This window comes from Hyperolius riggenbachi, chromosome 10 (genome assembly GCF_040937935.1).
Source record: "Hyperolius riggenbachi isolate aHypRig1 chromosome 10, aHypRig1.pri, whole genome shotgun sequence".
In the NCBI taxonomy this organism is placed as follows: Eukaryota; Metazoa; Chordata; class Amphibia; order Anura; family Hyperoliidae; genus Hyperolius; species Hyperolius riggenbachi.
The window spans coordinates 49,253,374-49,275,185 of NC_090655.1; the positions used below are offsets into that span (position 1 = coordinate 49,253,374).

Consider the following 21,812-nt stretch of genomic DNA (forward strand, 5'->3'; position numbering starts at 1 on the left):
ACAGTGAAGTAACACAAATTAATGGAAAGGGGTAAATGAACGAGGCCTGGCGAACTGTGCATGTGTGAGAGAGCATTAGTAGTGCTCTGCAGATTATCACTTCTCTCGGTGGGTATTATGGTGTTAATAGCATTTGCTCAGTAGCCTTTGTATGCTATTTTGATGGCTATGCTGAAATAATGGAACACTGTAGCCGAGAAAGGTGAACATTAATACAAAGATCTTAGTGCTGAGTCTGACTGTTTTAGTCATTATTACAGCGCGCTGCTGCTGACCTTCCCTCCTCTCCACGCGGCAGCACGTTCGAGGCTCCTCTAGAGGCCGCTGCATCCCTGGCTTCGCCTTATGCAGCCGCCATGTTTCTGGAGACCTGCTCTCAACTCGTACTACACTTTGGATGGCTCCTCCTCCATCCACGTAACAGCACTACCGGAGCTCTGACGTCATTGCCCAGCGCCTCTTGTACAACACGTGAGAGAGGCGATAGTGCAGAACTCGGGTAAGTGGAAACTTTGGGGGTGATTTTTGTCTGGTGGAGGTAGAGGACAGTTAAGGGGAAACGTGGGCTCACCTGAAGGGGGCAGATGTCAGCTAATAGGCTTCCCTAGGAAGACCTGAGGAGAGGTAGGGTTCAGGTTTGGGGAGTCCTGAGGCGAGGTGGTTCACCTCAGGGGGAGACAGAGCTGGATATGGGGTTACACTGGATGTGCAAAGCGCTTTCAGAAAAACACAAGGCAGGCGTTAGTAGCATTTGCATGGTATTTTGATGGGAATACTGAAAAGTTGGAAAACTTCTCATTGTAAGATGTAAAATAAGTAACATGCTTTCTTCTCACTGCAATCATTGCCCATTGCATTCCAAAATCTTTGGACACTTTTTTTTTTTTTTTGCAAATAAACCAGTAATCAATATTCATTTGTCATTTCCAAAAGCATGCAAGCACGCTAAGAGTACCTGAAAGCCATGCAGTACAGACAAGATATTATAACATTGCTATCTTATGATCAGGGCCGGCCCTAGACTTTTTGCCGCCTGAGGCAAATTTAGAAAAAATTGTCTAACCCCCACCCCCCGCAGGGGGGGGGGGGGGCGCCGAGCCGGAGGAGTAGCGGGCAGGACGGGGGTATTGGGCCTAGCGGTGGGGAGGGGGGTCGGACCCCCCTCCCTCGACTGGGTCCCCCAATCGGCGCTCCGCTCCAGCTGTAAATAGTTAGGAAGCAGCCGATAGTAAGAGGCAAGGGCGGGGAGGACTCACCTCTTCCGCATTCCAGCGTGCGCTCCACTGACGTCACTCCCTGCAACGTCGCCCACTGTATTGTAAGTGGACGGCGTTGCAGGAAGTGATGTCAGTGGAGCGCACGCTGGAACGCGGAAAAGGTCCTCCCCGCCCGTGCCACTTACTATCGGCTGCTTCCTAACTATTTGCAGCTAGAGGGGAGCGCAGATCGGGGGACCCACCGCTAGGCCCAATACCCCCGTCCTGCCCGCTACGCCTCCGGCTCGGCGGCCGTCCCCCCGCACCCACGGACGTGCGGGTGCCGCCCCTAGAAGTTTGCCGCCTGAGGCAAAAGTTTCACCCCGCCTCATGAGTGGGCCGGCCCCGCTTATGATTAATATGCAGAGCCATGTATAAAAAAATCCCTCTTTTTCTGCGGTCTGGGGTGCCAATCACCTAAAGGTTGTGTCAATGTGACATTTGTTTGGCCTCCTCAGTGATGTAGGGATTATCCCTCGGTTTAGACCAGCCAGAGCTGGATGTACCTCAGAGGGAGGGTATAGTCACCTCATTGGGAGGTATAGTTTGGGAAAGGGGGAATACCCAGGGTTACTGTGGGAAGGCAGAACTCTGGTAAGGGCAATTTTGCGGGGCTCAGGTTATGGGGATCTTGGGGATGGTAGAGTGAAGTAAAGCAGATGGTGTAGCTTTCTTATGCTGGGCATACATGGGTCGTTTTTTGTTATCAATCGAGCCGCTGATGGCTTGATTGATAATATCCGACGTGTCCGATGACCCGCCGGATCGATTCCGCGCTCGATACCCGCAGGCGGACATGTTTCTACACTTGATAGTTGAAGTTCTACCGCTCAGTACACTAGGAAAGTGTAGCAGAGTATGGGAAACCCAGGAAAGATTGATCATACTCGAGCTTTAGTGCACTTGTTAGGCTCCATGTCACTTTGGATTGTAAGTTTTTCTTTTAATCACTGCTAATTTGCATTCACTGTGACTATGGCCTCAATTCACTAAGATCATGCTGGAGATAAGGCAAGAGAAAACTTACCTCCACATAGTTTGCCTGAGGTAAAATGTTTCCTGAATACTACATGCCTTATCACCATGGTGATAACTATAGAAATGGAGGAGATAAGCTTAGTGAATTGAGGCCATTGTCTACTAAATTTATATTATGTACCTAAATCTTTGTTTGTTATTATTATTGATTTATATAGCGCCAGCATCTTCTGTGGTGCTGTACTATACTCACATTTTTCTTACTCAGCCACTGGGGATGATGGCGTAACACTCACTGTTTGGCCACCAAGTTACAGCTTCACCACAGGTGGTAACATTTTTTTGGGTAAAGCACATCTATTGTGTTTCTTCAGGGAAGCAGACCTCCTGTATGACAGCTGCTTGTGCTCACTTTAGGGTAGCCAGACAATATTTAGACACATGCTCACAGATCCAACTAAGCTACTCTGCCAAACCTGTGGACATGGCAGCAAGAGTACCTAATAGCTTGGACTCCCATCAAATTGTGATCCAATCTATTTTCAATATGTCAGTCATAAATTGAACCACGTGGCAATCCAGACCTATTCTGAAACCTGCTTTAATCATATGATGCCAGGATTCTCTCCTGAAGAAGTGAACACTACTGTATAGATGTTTCACGAAACACATTGGCCTCGATTCATAAACAGCAGTGCGATAACAAAAATCTTGTCGGGAAAATACCGCACTCGGTATTTTCCCGGTCTGTGTGCTAATTCATAAAGATTTCCCCAGCTGCCCTTGGAGGTCGGTAAATTACCGCAGCCCATTGAGCGGTAGAGTAGAGCAGTGTCCCGATTCCCTCTTTGCCCTGCAGAAATGAATCACACAGACGGCTCTCTCTGGCTCTCCCACTGATGACTCAGACAGATGAGTCACACAGTCTTTCCCTGCCTGCAGAAATTACTCACACAGCCGACTCTTTCCACTGATGACTCAGACAGATGAGTCACACAGTCTTTCCCTGCCTGCTGAAATGATTCACACAGACGTCTCTTCGGCTCTCTCCACAGATGAATCAAACAGACTTTCGGATCTCTGCACTTTGCATTAATCAGAGCTGTCAGAGCTGTCGGTAACTTGTTAAGACCTCACCAGAGGTGTCGGTAACTACCGCCAGGCTTACCGCATGTTGAAGGCTTTATGAATTGACATTTGCTGACAATTTACTGACATGTGTTGTCGGTAACTGCAGCCAAGTCAGTAATTTAGCTCCCTCGTCGGTAATGTCAGCTTTTCATGCGGTAACAGCCTTTATGAATTGACATTTTGCTAAGTGGTCGGTAAAGTCTGCTGTTTTCAGCATTACCGCATGAGGTAATGCTTTATGAATCGAGGCCATTGAGATTTATGAACGTCTTGGCTCAAAAACCTTTATGTATAAATTATTGAAATGTTGAAAATGGGCACCTTTTCTCTACAGGGATCTCTGGGTGTGGAGAACTATTCCCTAAAAAAGAATTCTCCGCTCCTATTCTACAATATGAGTGGGACTAATCAGCTAGATGTGTACTTTACTTATCTGATTTAAAACAATGTTACAACATGCTTCTCCTTTATAGTGTACTATTTTTGTACTTTTATGCTGGGATTACACGTTACGTTTTTTGCAATCGTTCCGATAGATGCCTTCGATGATAAAATGCCAACATGTCCGATGTTCTGCTCGATTCTTTTCCGCTCGATTTCTCATAGAAGTGACTGGAAAAAAGATAAGAGAATCGAGCAGAAAATCGAATGGCTAATTGCGCGCAGAATCAAACGCGAAAAACGTAACGTGTAATCCCAGCATTAAACATGTCTCTGTCACGTGTGATGTTTTATCATTTATTTGTTAATAAAGCTACGATTTTAACTACCATTGGATGACCACTCTTTGGCATTCTCCATTTATCCCCTTTTTTCACAATGGTACATTGAGTAATACAAACTTTAAATTCCCACTATACAGCTGTATTTAATCATATAAATGTACGTCGGGATGTGGGGATAACCTATAAACAACTTCTTTTCTATAGCAATATAAAATCATGTTCGTGGTCTAACACCAGGAATTTTGTATTTCTTCCACCTCGGCACGTGCTGTATTGATGTGCCTGTGGAGGAATTGCATTCCCCATGTACAGACGCCACATGCAGCCCTCCATTCATTATCATCAAACTGCTCCATCATAAACTGCCACAAATTAGAATGGAGCATTCTAATTTGTGGCAGTTTATGATGGAGCAGTTTGATGATAGTGAATGGAGGGCTGCATGTGGCGTCTGTTGCAGCAGCCACTTCTGTGTGTGTGTGAGAGACAGGGCAGTATTTTTGTAGCATACTATGGTGTCTACTGAGGAGTAGTGATAGCCAATGAGATACTGATAATTCTGAGGTAATGCAGATTTTATTGCTACAGTTGCATTTGATTGGTCCATTTTCACGCAGCATAACATTTGCATCCAATCAATATTATTCCCATCTCACTGGCCACTCCTGCTGAGGAAGTGCAGTGAGCAAGACTGATAAATGTTGGGTTTAGCCACTGCATAACCTCTGACAGCCAGTATACAGTATTCCTTGTGTGGAGATGCTATATCCATGATCACATATGTAATGCTGTATAAGACGTGATAATGAGGCTGCACTGGGGCAGTTTATGGGAAGCATCAGATGTCACCAGACTTCTAAATCCAAGGCCAAGCATTGCCAGCAATTACCTGTTATTGTACAGTATAAACTCTACCTCTGCATGTCCAGCCAATCTCCATTTTAAGTCTATGGAAACAACGCCTGGTATAGTAAACTCTTATATAATAACACTTCTGTTTATAGTAAACGTTTTTGGCCCCTACAAGACGCTGACTCTGGATATATTAAACAGTGGGCGGTGCATGCGCCATGTGTCGGTGGACGGTGCATGCATCATATGGCGGTGGGCGGGGCAGTGTGAAATCCATGGTCGGCTGCTCTCTTAAGGCTGGTTGCAAGTGATTTGATACCTGATAACATTTGTAAGATGAGGAAAATGGCACCAGTGCTGGATATACAGTACTGTACAAATAAGCAGCCTGGGGAAAATGAGGAATATAAACGTGCATTACAGATGCGAGTGGGGTATGATTGGCAGCATTTTGAAAACAGGGTTCATGGTTGGCTCAAGTGTGAGCAGAATGTTTAGCAGGACACGTGCTGCAAGTCCCACCTGCGGAGGTATCGGAGCCACTCACAGGAAGCGAGTGGCTGCCTCTATTCAGTGACTGCTGCAATTTCTAAGAAGTCCTGGATACTGTACCAGCAGTTTGTCCAGCCTGGCAATGCAGCCCTAAGGTATACTTAACCTTGTATTCCACCAAATGTGCTAGTGCTTGTACTGTACCTCCATTGAGAGGACAGAGTTGCTCCTTCCCAGTCCCCTGGAGTTTACTATAACGAGTATATTGTATACACTTCTATGGGTAGATAAATGGGATTATACATGTGAAACAAGAGTAACGGATTGTAGGGATGATCAATGATATGCAAATACTTCCGAGTTGATGCCAATTTTTATGCAAATATATTCAGCTTCAAAATGGACCAATCAATTTAAACCTGTGTTTAAATTGATTGGTCCATTTTCAAACTGCATATATTTGCATAAAAATTTGCATAAACCCGGAAGTATTTGCATCTCTTTCATCATCCCTACTGGGTTGTAGGTTTACGTTTTTATTGCTGTTAAGTTTCCAGTTTGAAGCTTACTGTTTCACTGACAGGGTTTCCAAGATCAGTCATTCAGATTAAAGGAGCACATATGGCAATACAGGGAAATGTATACTTGCCTATAGGAAATGTTCCTTTCCTGGTGCATTTCCATGGCAGCATACGATGGTTCAAGAGGTGGAGCCAGAACCCATAGTATGCTGCCATGGACACACCAGGGAAATATATTTTATTCAATAGCAGGGAAGGGTTGCTGCATGTTTGAGTTGTTTACAGCTTTTGGCTGCCTGCTGAGCGCATTCAACTTGTATGTTCCACAAGTGAGGAGTTGTTTATGTTTAGAAACCAAAAACTGACCGTCTCTGTGTCTTGTGACAGCTGATCAGAGGAGCTGCGCCATCCCTCCAGTGACATCATGGGGAGAAAGCTGGACCCACTAAACAAAGTGCCCCGAGGGCCGGGCCGCAAAGCCAAGAAACAGCCGGGAGCGGAGAATGAACTGAGCAAAATCCTGAGTGATGGTGAGTGACCGTTGTGATGTCTGTCTCTGTATGTCTAATGCTGGGATTACACGGTACAAAAAAAAAAAAAAAACAACGTAAGAATCGTTCCGATAGATGCCTTCGATGATAAAATTCCGACATGTCCGATGTTCCGCTCGATTCCTCTCCGCTCGGTTTTCTTATAGAAGTCAATAGAAAAAAGATAAGAAAAACGAGTGGAAGGTAAGACAATCGAGCAGAAAGTCGAATGGCTAATAGATCGCGCGCCGAATCGAACGCAAAAAACGTACCGTGTAATCTCAGCATAAGGGCTGGTGCACACCAGAGTGTTTCTTAAAAAGCTTGCAGAGGGAAAACCGCTTGGCTAATGAAAGTGAATAGGCAGGTGCACACCAGAGCAGTTCGGTTTTTCCACAAACGCAAACTCGGGGGCTGCAGCATTTTTTAGATTTCTGAGGCGTTTCTGCCGCAGTGCTAAAGTATAGGAAAGTGGAAAACTGCTCTGAAAAACGCTACATCAGAGCGGGTTTCTAGGCGTTTTTGTTACAGAAGCTGTTCAGTTACAGCTTTACTGTAACAATTTGACATCTGCTACACAAAAACGATCGGCATGTTTCGAAAACCTCTCTAAACATGCCTAGAATCGCTCTGAAATCTGCTTCCAAAACCTCTAGCGTTTTGCAGATCTGCTAGAGGTTTTTGGTGTGCACTGGGCCTCCGGGTGGGCTGACACCAGGGATGTACAGTCAATAGCAATTATTTGGGTACCTGGAGTCTCTAAGCCAATCAAAAAACTGTTACTTGTGCTGCTGCAAAAAGTCAGACACCGAATTTCACAATTGTTTGACTGTTTCTGATATGTACATAGGAATATTTTGTGTAATAAACATCTTTTCTGTAAGAGTAAAGGCCGTTGTGGGGTTGCTCACTAGTGCCGTGTCCAGCTGAGCTGTTATGCAACGTACACAAGATAACAGCGTTGGAGACTTGGGCGCAGGATACAGCCGGTATATGGCTGATCCTGCTGCCGCACAAGTCCCGGACGTATTAAATACTATTCCCCCTCCAGGCCGCCATGGATAGTGGGGAATGAAATAATTGTGTTTTAAAAGCAACTTCAGCTCCGTCTTCTGACGGCGCTGAAGTTACTCCCTGTGCCTGCTATAGCTGTAATTCCTACTACGACATATGGTGGCGCCTCCTGCGCTGGTTTCAGTGTGTTCGGTTATGCAGACCGTCCTTCATATATATCCTATTATTAACCACTTGCGTGCCACAAGTCTCTGGCCCCTTAAGGTCCAGAGACTGCTGGTACCAAAAAAACAGCTCCTACCGCCACATCGCCGCATGGACCCATCATTCACGCTGCTTACCCTTTGCTGCAGGCCCCTCGCTCTGTGAACTGGTCAGGAACCAATGAAATCGGCTCCCGACAGAGCAAGTGGCTTGCGATGACGGGAGAGAGCGGTGCAATAGGCGGTAGCGGCAAGTCCGGTAATTGATATCTACATCCTGGCGGGATTAAGCAGCCACAATCGTGGGCGCAGATTTCAATTACCACGGTTCGGAAGCGGTTAAAAAGTATAATTTTATTTGAGCTGTAATATGTTAAAAGTACATTTGACTGTTAACACATAAGTATTGTCAGCTCTAGGACTCATTCCATATGATTTTCAAATTCACTTTGCTCTGTCAGCGCATTTGATATATTGTTACATTTGGGGGTTAGTGTCTACAGTTTATGGGGAATACAGCAGTACTGTATAAGCATGATTATACGCTCCCTGCTGTTGTGAGTCAACTGAGAATGTTTTGTGCAGGAAACTGAGGTATTAGGGCCCATTCACACTTAAGTGGGAGTTGCGCGATTCCCGCTAATCGCAAAACGCTAGCGGTTTTAAAAACTATTGTGCTATTGTAGCCGATGGCAATGTTCTCACTGCCATGATCGCGGGCGTTTTGCGATAATTGCAAACTCGTTACCCGGAGCGTTATGCCCGTGATTCTGGAGCGATCGCAATTAGCATGTATAAAACCGCTAATTGTGATCGCTCCAAAAACGCGAATTTGTCGTGTTTTACATTTTTTTTTATTTTATTACACCTGCGGAAACCGCAACGCAAATCGCTAGCGTTTAGCGGTTTTATGTGTGAATGGGCCCTTAACCATAAACCTGGTTCAGATCATGCGTCAAGAATGTTTAATGGATAAATATTCCCCTCATTTCCTTGCAGAGTAACAGCACATTGTGAGGTGCAGTTGGTTTTGGGTGCAATATACAGGTATCTAATTTTGACTGCCCAATTTTACAGCTTCCTTGTAGTGCTTAAATAGGAATGGAGACTGGATTAAAGGATATATATAAATTCACCTGGGGCTTCCTCCAGCCCCATGAGGTGCGTGGGCTGCCTCACTGTCCTCTCCAGTTGCTCCATTGTCTTATAATCACACACACCCTCCCCAACCACCCCAGTAATCTGACCAGTTGTGCGCCCCTGTGAATGCCCAGGAGTGCGCAAGCGCAGAACACTGCCGCCTGTGAGAGTGCGACGGGGAATGCGCGTGGTGTCAGATTACCGGGTGGATTAGAAGACAACGGAGAGGATGGCGAGGGAGCTTGGAAGATGATCTTTAACCAAGGATTGGACTTCATCCAAATTAGTAGATGATACGCCCTTTCCCTTCAGAAATCTTTCTTTTCTCGAAAAGATCATCGGGTGGGTCTGTATGGCTGATTTTGTGATGAAGCCCCTCCTACAGTGTGATAAAAACAGGGAACACCAAGAGCCCCAATAGTGTAATTCGTACTGGACAAGGTGGCAATAAGTTTGTATTGCTAGATACTCACAAGTCAGGGTCACCAGCAGGCAACCACTGTAAAGGCAGGTGGGGAGTTTGTCCTGACCCCACTCAGGATTAAGAAGTCGCTCTCTGTAGACAGGAAGAAAGGGTAGCAACCCTCCACCAAGGGTGGACTCAAAATTGTATACAATGAACAGAGGCGCCAAAAGTATAAGATTAGAGTAAATGAGCTTAAAAACCAACTTAAATGGCAAAATTGAAGGAGGAAGTGGTGGTCTTACCTCCCTCAAGCAGACACGACAACGACTGCGATTCAGACAGTCAAACACATTGATTAGGAACTCCAAAAGAAATGCAACGCGTTTCGCAGGTTCAACCCCGCTTCATCAGGCAATATAGGGAGGAGTATCAAACAATCTGCACAAGGATTCAAATTAAGCGCTTCTGAGCGCTTAATTTGAATCCTTGTGCAGATTGTTTGATACTCCTCCCTATATTGCCTGATGAAGCGGGGTTGAACCTGCGAAACGCGTTGCATTTCTTTTGGAGTTCCTAATCAATGTGTTTGACTGTCTGAATCGCAGTCGTTGTCGTGTCTGCTTGAGGGAGGTAAGACCACCACTTCCTCCTTCAATTTTGCCATTTAAGTTGGTTTTTAAGCTCATTTACTCTAATCTTATACTTTTGGTCCCTCACTGCAGTTGCACAATCTAGTCATAGTTCTGTATTAAAAATCTATTTGCCCTCCTACTACATAGAGGTGGTAACATTTGTGACGCACCCCAGTCACACTGCATAGGTAATGCCTGAAACATGTTGGGTTAGGAGTACTATCGTGTGTGCTGGAATCTGATTGGTTTACCATCCTAGCCCTCCCACATCCGGCCTGATTTACCTTGGTCTGTAGATGAATTGGAATATTATGTACAGTTGTGTAATGATGATATTTTGCTGTTTCAGACTCTGAGAAGAAGCGGATGTCCAGTCGCAGCCGGCAGAGGTGAGTCGAGGTCACACTGTACTGAGCTGTTCTCCAGACTGTCTCCTGTGAGATCCTTTCTCAGGCAGACTGTTTCCAATAGCAACCTGACTGCAAGTTACACAGCAGAGTCACAGTCAGAGCGGGGATTGGCTGCTGTAAGGACCATAGCAGGCTTTCCTTGCACGGCTCACTTCCTGTTCCTGTGCACACAGGTTAAACTATTTGCATTGAAATCTGATGGCACAACATTCCTCAGGCCCTGTACGTTAGGCACGATGGCGTAGTGGACAGCATGGTGGTGTACAGGATAGCACTCTCACCTTACAGCGCTTGGTCCCTGGTTTGAATCCCAGCCAGATCAACATCTGCCAAGGAGTTTGTATGTTCTCCCTGTGGCTGCGTGGGTTTCCTCCGGGCACTCAAGTTTCCTCCCACATCCCCACAACACACGTTAATTGGCTTCTGCCTAAAATTGGCCCTAGACGAGCATGCATGCATACATACATACATGCATGACTATGGTAGGGGCTAGATTGTGAGCCCTTCTGAGGGACAGTTGGTGACAAGACAATATACTGTGTACAGCGCTGCGTAATATGTCGGCGCTATAAAAATAAAATTAGCTGATGTAATGTGTTTAGTCTTATGTGTACACCTGCACTGTGCATAATCTGATATCAGCACCTCATACTATGGTGTCACAAGGAGGTGCTTCTAGCAGTCCTGTGTGAGCTGGCCTCAGTGCAGATTGGTGGATAGGGCTATGTTGTGTACAACTTCCTCCACATCTCTGTAGTGTTTGGAAAAGAACGCTTTAAAGAGCCCTATTAGGTCCTGCTGTGTCTGGGATTCCGCATATGATGATCTGCTTGTAGCTTTGTCTCCGCATCACCCCACCCTGTGGGAAGTCGGCTCGTGTTTAGCGCATTGCATTATGGGAGAGTCAGTTTTGTGGGACGTTTGATGCTGTGGGAGTGGAATTTGGATTTTTAGCATGCGGGGACTGTTATCTGTCAGTTTGCTGGCAGATGGAGACCATGCAGGGACTGTTATCTGTCAGTTTGCTGGAGGATGGAGACCATGCAGGGACTGTTATGTCAGTTAGTTTGCTGGAGGATTGGTACAATGCAGTGGACTGTTATGTCAGTTAGTTCAGAGTTCCCCAACCCTGTCCATAAGGCCCACCAACAGTACATGTTTTGCAGGAAACCACACACAATCACAGGTGAGGTAATTAGTGTATCAGCAGGACTGATTAACTACCTCTGGTGATTTATACAAAACATGTACTGTTGGTGGGCCTTGTGGACAGGGTTGGGGAACACTGCGTTAGTTTATCTGGATTGTGCAGCAGAGCAGATAGTGTGGTGAAGCACTGAGCATTTTGTGTGAGACCAGCACAGCCCTCAGTGGAAGCTCCTCTGTCGCTTGAGGGCCAGCTTCACCAGCCAGTAGAGATTGTGAATGTGATGCAAATATTTCTGTCTAGCATGCAAATTGTATGCAGCTTGGAGAGGCAGACCAATCAAAAGTGACAAAGTATATCTGGTCCAGTACCAAGCGGAGTGAGTGTCAGTACATGTCCTGGTCTTGCAGGCCTGGATGTCTGCTCTGCCCTTGGTGAGGTGTTTTGCAGGAGGGCACACACCACATTTCCATATATCTGATGTGGTGTGTTGTGGCAGGAGTGTCATGAGGGCCTCTCCACTGGCTGAATGCAGAGTCTTTATAAGAAAAGACCTGTACCCTCTTTCCCTGAAAATAAGCCCTAGTGGAAGTTAAAGGTCATTCCAGCACACACAAGGTTATCAGCTGTGGGGAGGGGTGACAGTGCAGGTCAGGCCTGATCAGTACAGCAGCACACTTTCAAATTCAGGAACAGCACAGTACGGAGGAACAGTAAATGTCGAGACACTTTCTGATAGAAATATGACCTCCCCTGAAAATAAGCCCTAGCACATCAGTAAGACAAAGCGCCAGAGCTGCAGCCACTAGCGCGCACTCATTAGGCAGTAGCAGTGTTAGGGAGTCTTACATTATCCAGCCGCTGGATACCACTATGACTTCTATAGAATTCAGTTCAGAGGGGCTGTACCATATGATATCCAGCGCAGTATGGTGAAGGCACATTACACAGCCAGTGGCTGTAGTGGTGAATCCCTCCGTTAGGCTGTGTTCCCACTTGAGTGGAGAATTTACTTGCAGTAAGTGGACCGCACCTCTGTTCAATCCCTGATAATCCCAGGCAGGGAGATGCGCTCCCCCATATAGCCTATGAGGATAACGCATCTGCCCCAGGCTACAGCCAGACCATGGCGGACTATAAGCGGACATTATACTGTCCACTCCTGCTGGCTGCACGTGGTCTGGCACAAGTGGGAGCCGAGCCTTATTCATTGTCTGCTGCATGTTGTACAAACGTTCTACCAACACATCACATGTTACATGTATAAGAATGCAGCCACCACCTTCCTGCTCCACTCCTCCGTGAGCGGCTCATGGCACGCAGCAATGCAGCACAGTGTATATGTGGGAGGCTTGATATGTATTATGTATGTTGGATGTGTGCAGGATATACAATCTGCTCACAGGATTTTCTTTCTTTCCTGTCCCTGTTATAGAGCAGCGAGGAGGAGAAAAGTGGAGGAAGCCAAACCCAAGACTGAGAAACCGCAACCCAATGGTGAGCTGCGGACACACTGTACAATCAGAAACCACAACACAGTGGTGAGCTGCAGACACACTGTCCAATCAGAAACCACAACACAGTGGTGAGCTGCGGACACACTGTCCAATCAGAAACCGCAACACAATGGTGAGCTGCGGACACACTGTCCAATCAGAAACCGCAACACAATGGTGAGCTGCGGACACACTGTCCAATCAGAAACCGCAACACAATGGTGAGCTGCGGACACACTGTACAATCAGAAACCACAACACAATGGTGAGCTGCAGACACATAGTCCAATCAGAAACCACAACACAATGGTGAGCTGCGGACACACTGTACAATCAGAAACCACAACACAATGGTGAGCTGCAGACACATAGTCCAATCAGAAACCACAACACAGTGGTGAGCTGCGGACACACTGTCCAATCAGAAACCGCAACACAATGGTGAGCTGCAGACACACTGTACAATCAGAAACCACAACACAATGGTGAGCTGCGGACACACTGTCCAATCAGAAACCACAACACAGTGGTGAGCTGCAGACACACTGTCCAATCAGAAACCACAACACAATGGTGAGCTGCGGACACACTGTCCAATCAGAAACCACAACACAGTGGTGAGCCGCGGACACACTGTCCAATCAGAAACCGCAACCCAATGGTGAGCTGCGGACACACTGTACAATCAGAAACCACAACACAATGGTGAGCCGCAGACACATAGTCCAATCAGAAACCACAACACAATGGTGAGCTGCGGACACACTGTACAATCAGAAACCACAACACAATGGTGAGCTGCAGACACATAGTCCAATCAGAAACCACAACACAATGGTGAGCTGCGGACACACTGTACAATCAGAAACCACAGCACAATGGTGAGCTGCGGACACATTGTACAATCAGAAACCACAACACAATGGTGAGCTGCAGACACATAGTCCAATCAGAAACCACAACACGGTGAGCTGCAGACGCACTGTCCTATCAGAAACCACAACACAATGGTGAGCTGCGGACACACTGTACAATCAGAAACCACAACACAATGGTGAGCTGCGGACACACTGTACAATCAGAAACCACAACACAATGGTGAGCTGCGGACACATAGTCCAATCAGAAACCACAACACAATGGTGAGCTGCAGACACATAGTCCAATCAGAAACCACAACACAATGGTGAGCTGCGGACACACTGTACAATCAGAAACCACAACCCAATGGTGAGCTGCGGACACACTGTACAATCAGAAACCTCAACACAGTGGTGAGCTGCAGACACACTGTCCAATCAGAAACCGCAACACAATGGTGAGCTGCAGACACACTGTCCAATCAGAAACTACAACACAATGGTGAGCTGCAGACACCTAGTCCAATCAGAAACCACAACACAATGGTGAGCTGCGGACACACTGTACAATCAGAAACCACAACACAATGGTGAGCTGCGGACACACTGTACAATCAGAAACCACAACACAATGGTGAGCTGCGGACACATAGTCCAATCAGAAACCACAACACAGTGGTGAGCTGCAGACGCACTGTCCTATCAGAAACCACAACACAATGGTGAGCTGCAAACACATAGTCCAATCTTACTGCACACATCTTGAGGTGCCCATACATCGATCTTCCTATATGATCAATCATTCCATTCAATCATTTTATTGCATCGGAAAAGAATCTATTATGTTGCATTTTGCTCGATCAATGGAAATTGACCAATTGTCTGGTTGAAATATGTCAAATGTAAAGAAATCAGTTAATGTTCACGATTTCTAATGGATTTTTGCTTTCAGAGCATGTAGGAACATCGTTCAGATTGATTTAGTGAATCAAACAGAATATGGCTTGTAGTGTGGGGACCACTAGTCAATCAACTTTTGATCACCCGCACTGTACTTGATCACCCAATATGGTTGATTGCTTGATGGGAAATGGAGTAATGGATGGGCACTTTTAAATCTGTGTGTGTGTGTATATGTGTATGGGGTAATACATTTCCTGTTGCAGGCTCCTCTGGTTTATTCTTGCTGTGAAAGCCCATACCCTTGACGCAGTTTTTTCTGAACAATTTTTCATGGCTAACCATTTTTCTTCAGCAAAAATTGTGCAGCAGCCTTTAACGATAATTTAACTGTTTCATGATGCTGCCACCCCCAGCGATCATTTGTTTTTGAATGACTATCTTTTAGTATTAACCACTTCACCACTGAGGGGTTTTACCCCCTGACCACCAGAGCAATTTTCACCTTTCAGCGCTCCTTCCATTCATTCGTCTATAACTTTATTATTACTTATCCCAATGAAATGAACTATATCTTGTTTTTTTCGCCACCAATTAGGCTTTCTTTAGGTAGGACATTATGCCAAGAATTATTTTATTCTAAATGTGTTTTAATGGGGAAATAGGAAAAAATGTGGGAAAAAAATATTATTTTTCAGTTTTCGGCCATTATAGTTTTTAAATAAAGCATGCTACTGTAATTAAAACCCATGAAATGTATTAACCCATTTGTCCCGGTTATAAAACCATTTAAATTATGTCCCTATCACAATGTTTGGCGACAATATTTTATTTGGAAATAAAGGTGCATTTTTTTTCAGTTTTGCATCCATCCCTAATTACAAGCCCGCAGTTTATAAAGTAACAGTGTTATACCCTCTTGACATAAATATTTAAAAAGTTCAGTCCCTAAGCTAACTATTTATGTTTTTTTTTTTTTTTTATTGTATTTTTTTTTTTAATTACAAAAAAAATAAAAATTGGGGAGTGTGGGAGGTAATGAGTTAATTTATTGTGTAAATGTAATGTTTGAATATGTAAAATGCTTTTAGGGTGTAGTTTACTATTTGGCCACAAGATGGCCACAGAGTGTTTGTTTACATGCGACCTGTAAGCGGAAGGACGCTTACAGGAAGCAGTAGGAGGCTGGGAGACTCACAATGATCTCGCTGTTTCTGAAAGAAGCAGCAGATCATTGCGGGGGCTAGATCAACGAACGGGAATGGATTTTCCCGTTCATTGATCTCCGGGCGAGCGGGCGGCGGTGTGCACGAGCGGCGGGTGCGCGCGCACGAGCGGCGGGAGCGCGGACAGCGGCGGTAGCGCGGAAGGTACGGATTTCTCCGTCCCTGGTTTTTTTAGGGGGGAAAAAAGGGGCGGAGAAATTCGTACCGCTGGGGGTAAAGTGGTTAAATCCTCTTGCATGCTACTTGTGGTGATTTTTTTTTTTTTTTTTTTTTTTATTCCAAATAAAAATGTGGCAGCATTTTTTTTAATCTGATTTAAAAAATGGGATCGTAAAAAAATTGGAATCGCATGTAGTGTGCAAGAGGCCCTAGTCATGGGGGGCATCATTCTGATCCTCATTGACACGTGCGGATTTTACCACGATTGTGTAAATGATTGTTTGCGACCGCGCAAATTACTCTAGATATTCAGCCAGATGGATCGGGGGATGATCATTCAGTAGAGATCCCCCGATTTTTTTTTTTTTTTTTTTTTTTTTTTTTTTTTTAATCTGGCTTTGATCGGCCTCTGGGTTCTTAGCTTTACACACTTGGACCCATATTGCACATGGCTCTGTTTATACGCTCCATATAAGAGATCCAGCCAGAGTATCACAGGCACTATACACAACCACACATGCTAACACTACACAGAGACGCATACAAGCACTTGTGTATTCATTGTTGTTGTCATGCCTTGGAGGTATTTGTCATTATTCTCTCCACTCTACAGGGGTTGTGACTGTGACTCCAGCTCTGAAAGGGAAGAGGAAGCCAGGTGGGTTCACTGATGACAATTCCGAGTGGCTGAAACCTGTAAAGAGACAGAAGAAAGAGGAGGAAGATGAGGAAAGCGAAGATGAGGAGGAAGGGGGAAAAAGGAGTGCAAAGGAGTTAGTAGGCTCTGCTGAGGAAGATGAGGAGGATGATGATGATGACAACGACAGATTAGCTGGCACTCTGGATCTTTCAGACAGTGATGAGCTACAGGATGACTTTGGTGGCTCCTCAGAGGATGAGGATGATGACAAAGCGGATGTAAGTCACCTGATCAGCCTGGTTTTACATTCATAAATCTGTTACTTGGCATTTTGTGTGCATCTGAAGCTGCATTGGAATGTGCAGATAATTGAACACCAGTTACCATATTTATTATTCTTTGCACTGCCCCTGGCTGCTTTCCATTAGATGTGCCTCTTATTACTTCACTTGCCTATAAGTGCTCCAATGGTCTTTGTATAGTTCAGCTTCAGTTCAGTCCAGCAGCATCTGGTAGAAGCTGTGATGCCTGTCTGCTGCTTGCCCGTTTCCTACTGTGTTCTGGTACAAGCTGTGACAACAATAAAGGACAGGGCACTCGGTAGCTGTGCAGCAACAAGCAGTATTGGAGTCACAGGATGCACGACATGTTTCGGGCGGTGCCCTTCCTCAGGTGTACAGTGTCCTTCTTTATTGTTTTGGTCCTGTACGTGCAGAGGTGGTGTGTCTGCAGGATACTGGGCACCAGCTGGCTGGTTCAGTGCTGTTTTTTCCCAAGACATGTTTTTTTTTTGGTTTTTTTCTTTAACAAGCTGTGACCGCTTTCTGCTGCTTGCTGTCTACCTGCAGTGTTCTGGTAGAAGCGGTGACGCCAGTCTGCTGCTTGCTATCTGCCCACAGTGTTCTGGTAGAAGCTGTGACACCTGTCTGCTGCTTGCTGTCTACCTGCAGTGTTCTGGTAGAAGCTGTGACACCTGTCTGCTGCTTGCTGTCTACCTGCAGTGTTCTGGTAGAAGCTGTGACACCTGTCTGCTGCTTGCTGTCTACCTGCAGTGTTCTGGTAGAAGCGGTGACGCCAGTCTGCTGCTTGCTATCTGCCCACAGTGCTCTGGTAGAAGCGGTGACGCCAGTCTGCTGCATCTGCCCACAGTGTTCTGGTAGAAGCTGTGATGCCTGTCTGCTGCTTGCTATCTGCCCACAGTGCTCTGGTAGAAGCTGTGATGCCTGTCTGCTGCTTGCTATCTGCCCACAGTGCTCTGGTGGAAGCTGTGACGCCTGTCCGCTGCTTAAAGTCTGGCCACAGTGTTCTGGTGGAAGCTGTGACGCCTGTCCGCTGCTTAAAGTCTGGCCACAGTGTTCTGGTGGGAGGAACGTTCTGAACTGCCTTGATTCCTGACTGACTCTCTAATCTTTGTGTTATTGCAGCTTCTCCCAATAGAGAAAGCAGCTAAGAAGCAAAAAAAGATGATCAGGTGAGAACACCCCCCCCCCCTTTTCTATTCTTTATCTTTTCTCCTCTGTATTTCCTCCCCCCCCCCCCCCTTTTGTTCTCATTTCTTCTCCATGTCCTCTGTTGCTTCTGAATGTATAGCTCTGCATTCACCAACTTCTCCACCAGTATCCTCACTGCTCTAGAGCAGTAGCAGCCCTGGCCGCTTAATTCCTCTATAGTGGTAGCCAGAACAGGATCATCCACACGGCAAGCTAGGCAGGTGTTTAAGGCCTAGTGGGTGTCGGGGTCCTAACGTCACTTTATCTATCCCGGCTCCCTCCTCAGATTGCCAAAATGAGCATAGGGATGACCCAATGCTACTACCTTGCCTAGAGCCCCATTTCATCTTAATCCATTATTGGTGGTAGTAGTGTTGCCATCTTCATTCCTCCACAGCAGTAGCATTAGCAGCACTTGATATGCTTATCCCTCTATAGTGATCGCAGCACTTGCCTCTTTGTTCCTCTATAGCAGTTGGAGTGCTGATATGTCATTTCCTCTTTAGCATAAATATGTTCAATGTACTGTAGTTCTAGAGTTATAAAATGTGAGCTGGCATCCTGGCCCCACCCACTGTCCTCTGATTGGTTAAGAGTTTTACTTACCTGGGGCTATTACCAGCCCCCTGCAGCAGTCCTGTGCCCTCGGAGCCGCTATGGAATCCTCCGGTCCCCTGCAATTAGTGCTGTTGAGGTACGCGTTGCCGCATTCCGCACGCGTAGATATGCGGCAACGCATATTTTTGTACGCTTTGCGCTAATTGCAGTAGGGAATGCGTCCAATAATACGCATGGCGGCTGGCCGACTGGTGAGTCGTCAAAAACGAAACTAAGTGACAGCGGCGAACCGGAGAATTCCAGAGCGGCTCTGAGGGCACAGGACTGCTGCAGGGGGCTGGTAATAGCCCCAGGTAAGTGAAACTCTTTACCCCCCCGTTCAGTTAAGGTTCCCTTTAAGGTCTGCACTCATTGATGGTGTCACTGCAGGGAGAAAACGCAGGAGGAGGATTCGGAGATCCAGCTGAATTTGGATTCGGAGGAACAGTTTACCTTGCCGAGTGCAGAAGAGATGGATAAGGAGCGTATCCTTCCTGTATGCTGATGTGCGTAGACTGCACAAAGGAAGCCTGGCTTTTTGCGTGGCTCTTTTGATGCTCTGACCATTTGGCAGTGAGCGCAATGTACTGAAGTGTGTGTGTGTTTTTTTTTTTTTTTTTTTTCTTCTCTTTCTTACCAGTGCCACTGACATATCATTTGACATGTTGTCAGGATGTGTACTGTCGCCTCTAATTTGAGTACTTCCACATCTCTCCTGTTGTTGACGTCATGGTGATCTATAATATAACACTGCCGCTACCTGCTTTCCTGCAAACCACCTCTGTATATTTATTTTTTAAATAGACTTGGTAAGCAGAGGTTAAAGTGTACCCAAATCGAGCCACTGGTTAATAAGCCACACTTTACCTAAGAAGGGGGAAGACTCTGGATCCTGTAGAGGTTTCCCCTGCCGTCCTCCAGTTCCCCCGTGGCAGAGAGTGAACCCACAAAGAACGCAGACAGTCTTGTCAGTATTCAGATCGGAGCCACACTCCTCTTCAGGCTGTATTGGGCCTGTGTGCGTTAGGCTGTGCCTGCGCAATAGGCCAGAGCCACTTGTGCCTTATCAACACTGTGCTTCTGCACAGATGCGGCTGCCCTTATGCCTAATGAGAAGCAGGCCAGGATCTTCCAGAGGGTCCCAGCAAGAGGTGGCAAAGGACAGGAAGCCCCTACAGCATCCACAGGCTTTCCGTATGGTAATATGTTCTCAGTTATGGCTGGATGAACAGCTGAGTAGTGAAGTGGAGACCGTGGTGACAATCAGAACCTTGTTATTGGGAGATTTGATAGGGAGCTTTCTTGCTCACTGTAGTCCCTAACTGCACCAGCAGGTGGCGCTCAAAGCACACAAAAAAAGTATGTCCTCATTGAAAGTAATTTAATTTGTATAGCACTTTTCTCCTGTTGGACTCAAAGGGCTTGAGCTGCAGCCACTAGGGGCGCACTCAGTGGGCCACCTTGCAGTGTTTGGGAGTCTTACCCAAGGACTCCTTATTGAATACCTACTGGCTTACTGATTAGGGACAGCCGAGATTCTCCATGTCAGAGGCGGTACTCTTAATCAGTACACTATCCAGCCACTATCATGTGAACAGAATGAACTGAGCAAACGTAGAAGACTATGGGGGAAACTAAAGACTTGTGGGATAGGTCTGACAACCAATAGAAGTACTGGAAATATCTGGGCAGCCGGGAGAAGAGATAGTTGGGAACTTTGAGACTTTGCTGTGTGAACAGCCGGGGCTGTGGAGTCAGTACAAAACAACTCCAACTCCTCAGTTTATGAAACCTCTGACTTCAGGTACCCAAAATTGGCTCTAACTCTCGACTCCACCTCCTTAGACTAATTCTTACCAGGGCTGTGGAGTTGGTACAAAATTTATCAGACTCCAGTTTGATGAAACCTCCGAGTCCAGGTATCCCAAACGACTCCTTCTCCTCGACTCTAACTCCACAGCCCTGGAACCAGCAGTCTGTTACCATACTATAACTGCAACTGTATTCTGAATTGAGCTGCTTTATGGCACATTTTAATGTGGATCAACAGAAGATTTTTTTTTAAGTACATCTGGTGCAATTTTTAAAATTGTTTTCACCAATGTATGAAGGGTTGTCTCCAATACAGCTTATCTGCTATTGGTTGGTTGCATAGTGACCAAAAAATTGATTCCTGGAGCAATGTGTAAAGTGCTGATAGTAATAGGACAGCTGCCACTGGTTAATGTTTTTATAGGTTCCCTGCTTGTCATGATTATCTTGCAGCCTCTATGTAAACTCTTACCTGACCTGGAAAACATTAGTCTTCTCCTGAATGCTTGTTCCAGGTCACAATTTGTGAAGCCAAAGGATAAACTGGGGAAGTAGGAATCTTTAACCATTCACATTAGTGTCTTCCATATGCCTATCATGACTGCTCAGCTGTGAAATCCTCCCCAGTTAGATATCTGCCCCCTGATGTGTATGTACTCTCCTGTAACTATGGCACCTCCTCCACCAAGCATCCCGCTGGTTTCCTTGACTCCATATTCCAGTCTCAGGACCGCTGGACCTCTCTGCAGTACAGGAACGCATTAAAGACATTGTGGCCGTGCTTCAGGACTTTGCCAAACGAGGAGGCCAGCGCTCCCGGCAAGAGTATGTTTCCGTGCTGCGCAAAGACCTTGCTACATACTACAGCTATGGAGACTTCATGATAGAGATACTCAGCGACCTGTTCCCAGTGTCAGAGGTGAGGAGTCAATGATGCTAATGTGCAGGGTGAGGCAACGTGGGAAGGATGGGGAGTCTCTGATACTAATGTGCAGGGGGAGGCAACGTGGGAAGGATGGGAAGTCTCTGATGTTAATGTGCAGGGGGAGGCAACATGGGAAGGATGGGAGTCTCTGTTAATGTGCAGGGGGAGGCAACGTGGGAAGGATGGGGAGTCTCTGATGTTAATGTGCAGGGGGAGGCAACGTGGGAAGGATGGGAGGTTTGTCAAAGGTTAGGATTCTGTGTGAAGTTG

The 21,812-nt window shown here is 46.1% G+C and overlaps 1 protein-coding gene across 1 annotated transcript in view; it reads left to right on the forward strand.

Annotated features, from left to right (window-relative positions):
* The first annotated feature begins 396 nt into the window (after positions 1-396).
* The window catches only part of NOP2 (NOP2 nucleolar protein), a 38,470-nt gene continuing 17,054 nt past the window's right edge, over positions 397-21,812 (forward strand). Inside the window, exons 1-8 of the mRNA XM_068259391.1 lie at positions 397-499; positions 6,343-6,485; positions 10,230-10,269; positions 12,873-12,934; positions 16,692-16,996; positions 18,143-18,189; positions 19,196-19,290; positions 21,340-21,536. Of these exons, the coding sequence (XP_068115492.1) occupies positions 6,380-6,485; positions 10,230-10,269; positions 12,873-12,934; positions 16,692-16,996; positions 18,143-18,189; positions 19,196-19,290; positions 21,340-21,536 (852 nt within the window). The 5' untranslated portion in view covers positions 397-499; positions 6,343-6,379. The remainder of the gene's footprint in view (positions 500-6,342; positions 6,486-10,229; positions 10,270-12,872; positions 12,935-16,691; positions 16,997-18,142; positions 18,190-19,195; positions 19,291-21,339; positions 21,537-21,812) is intronic.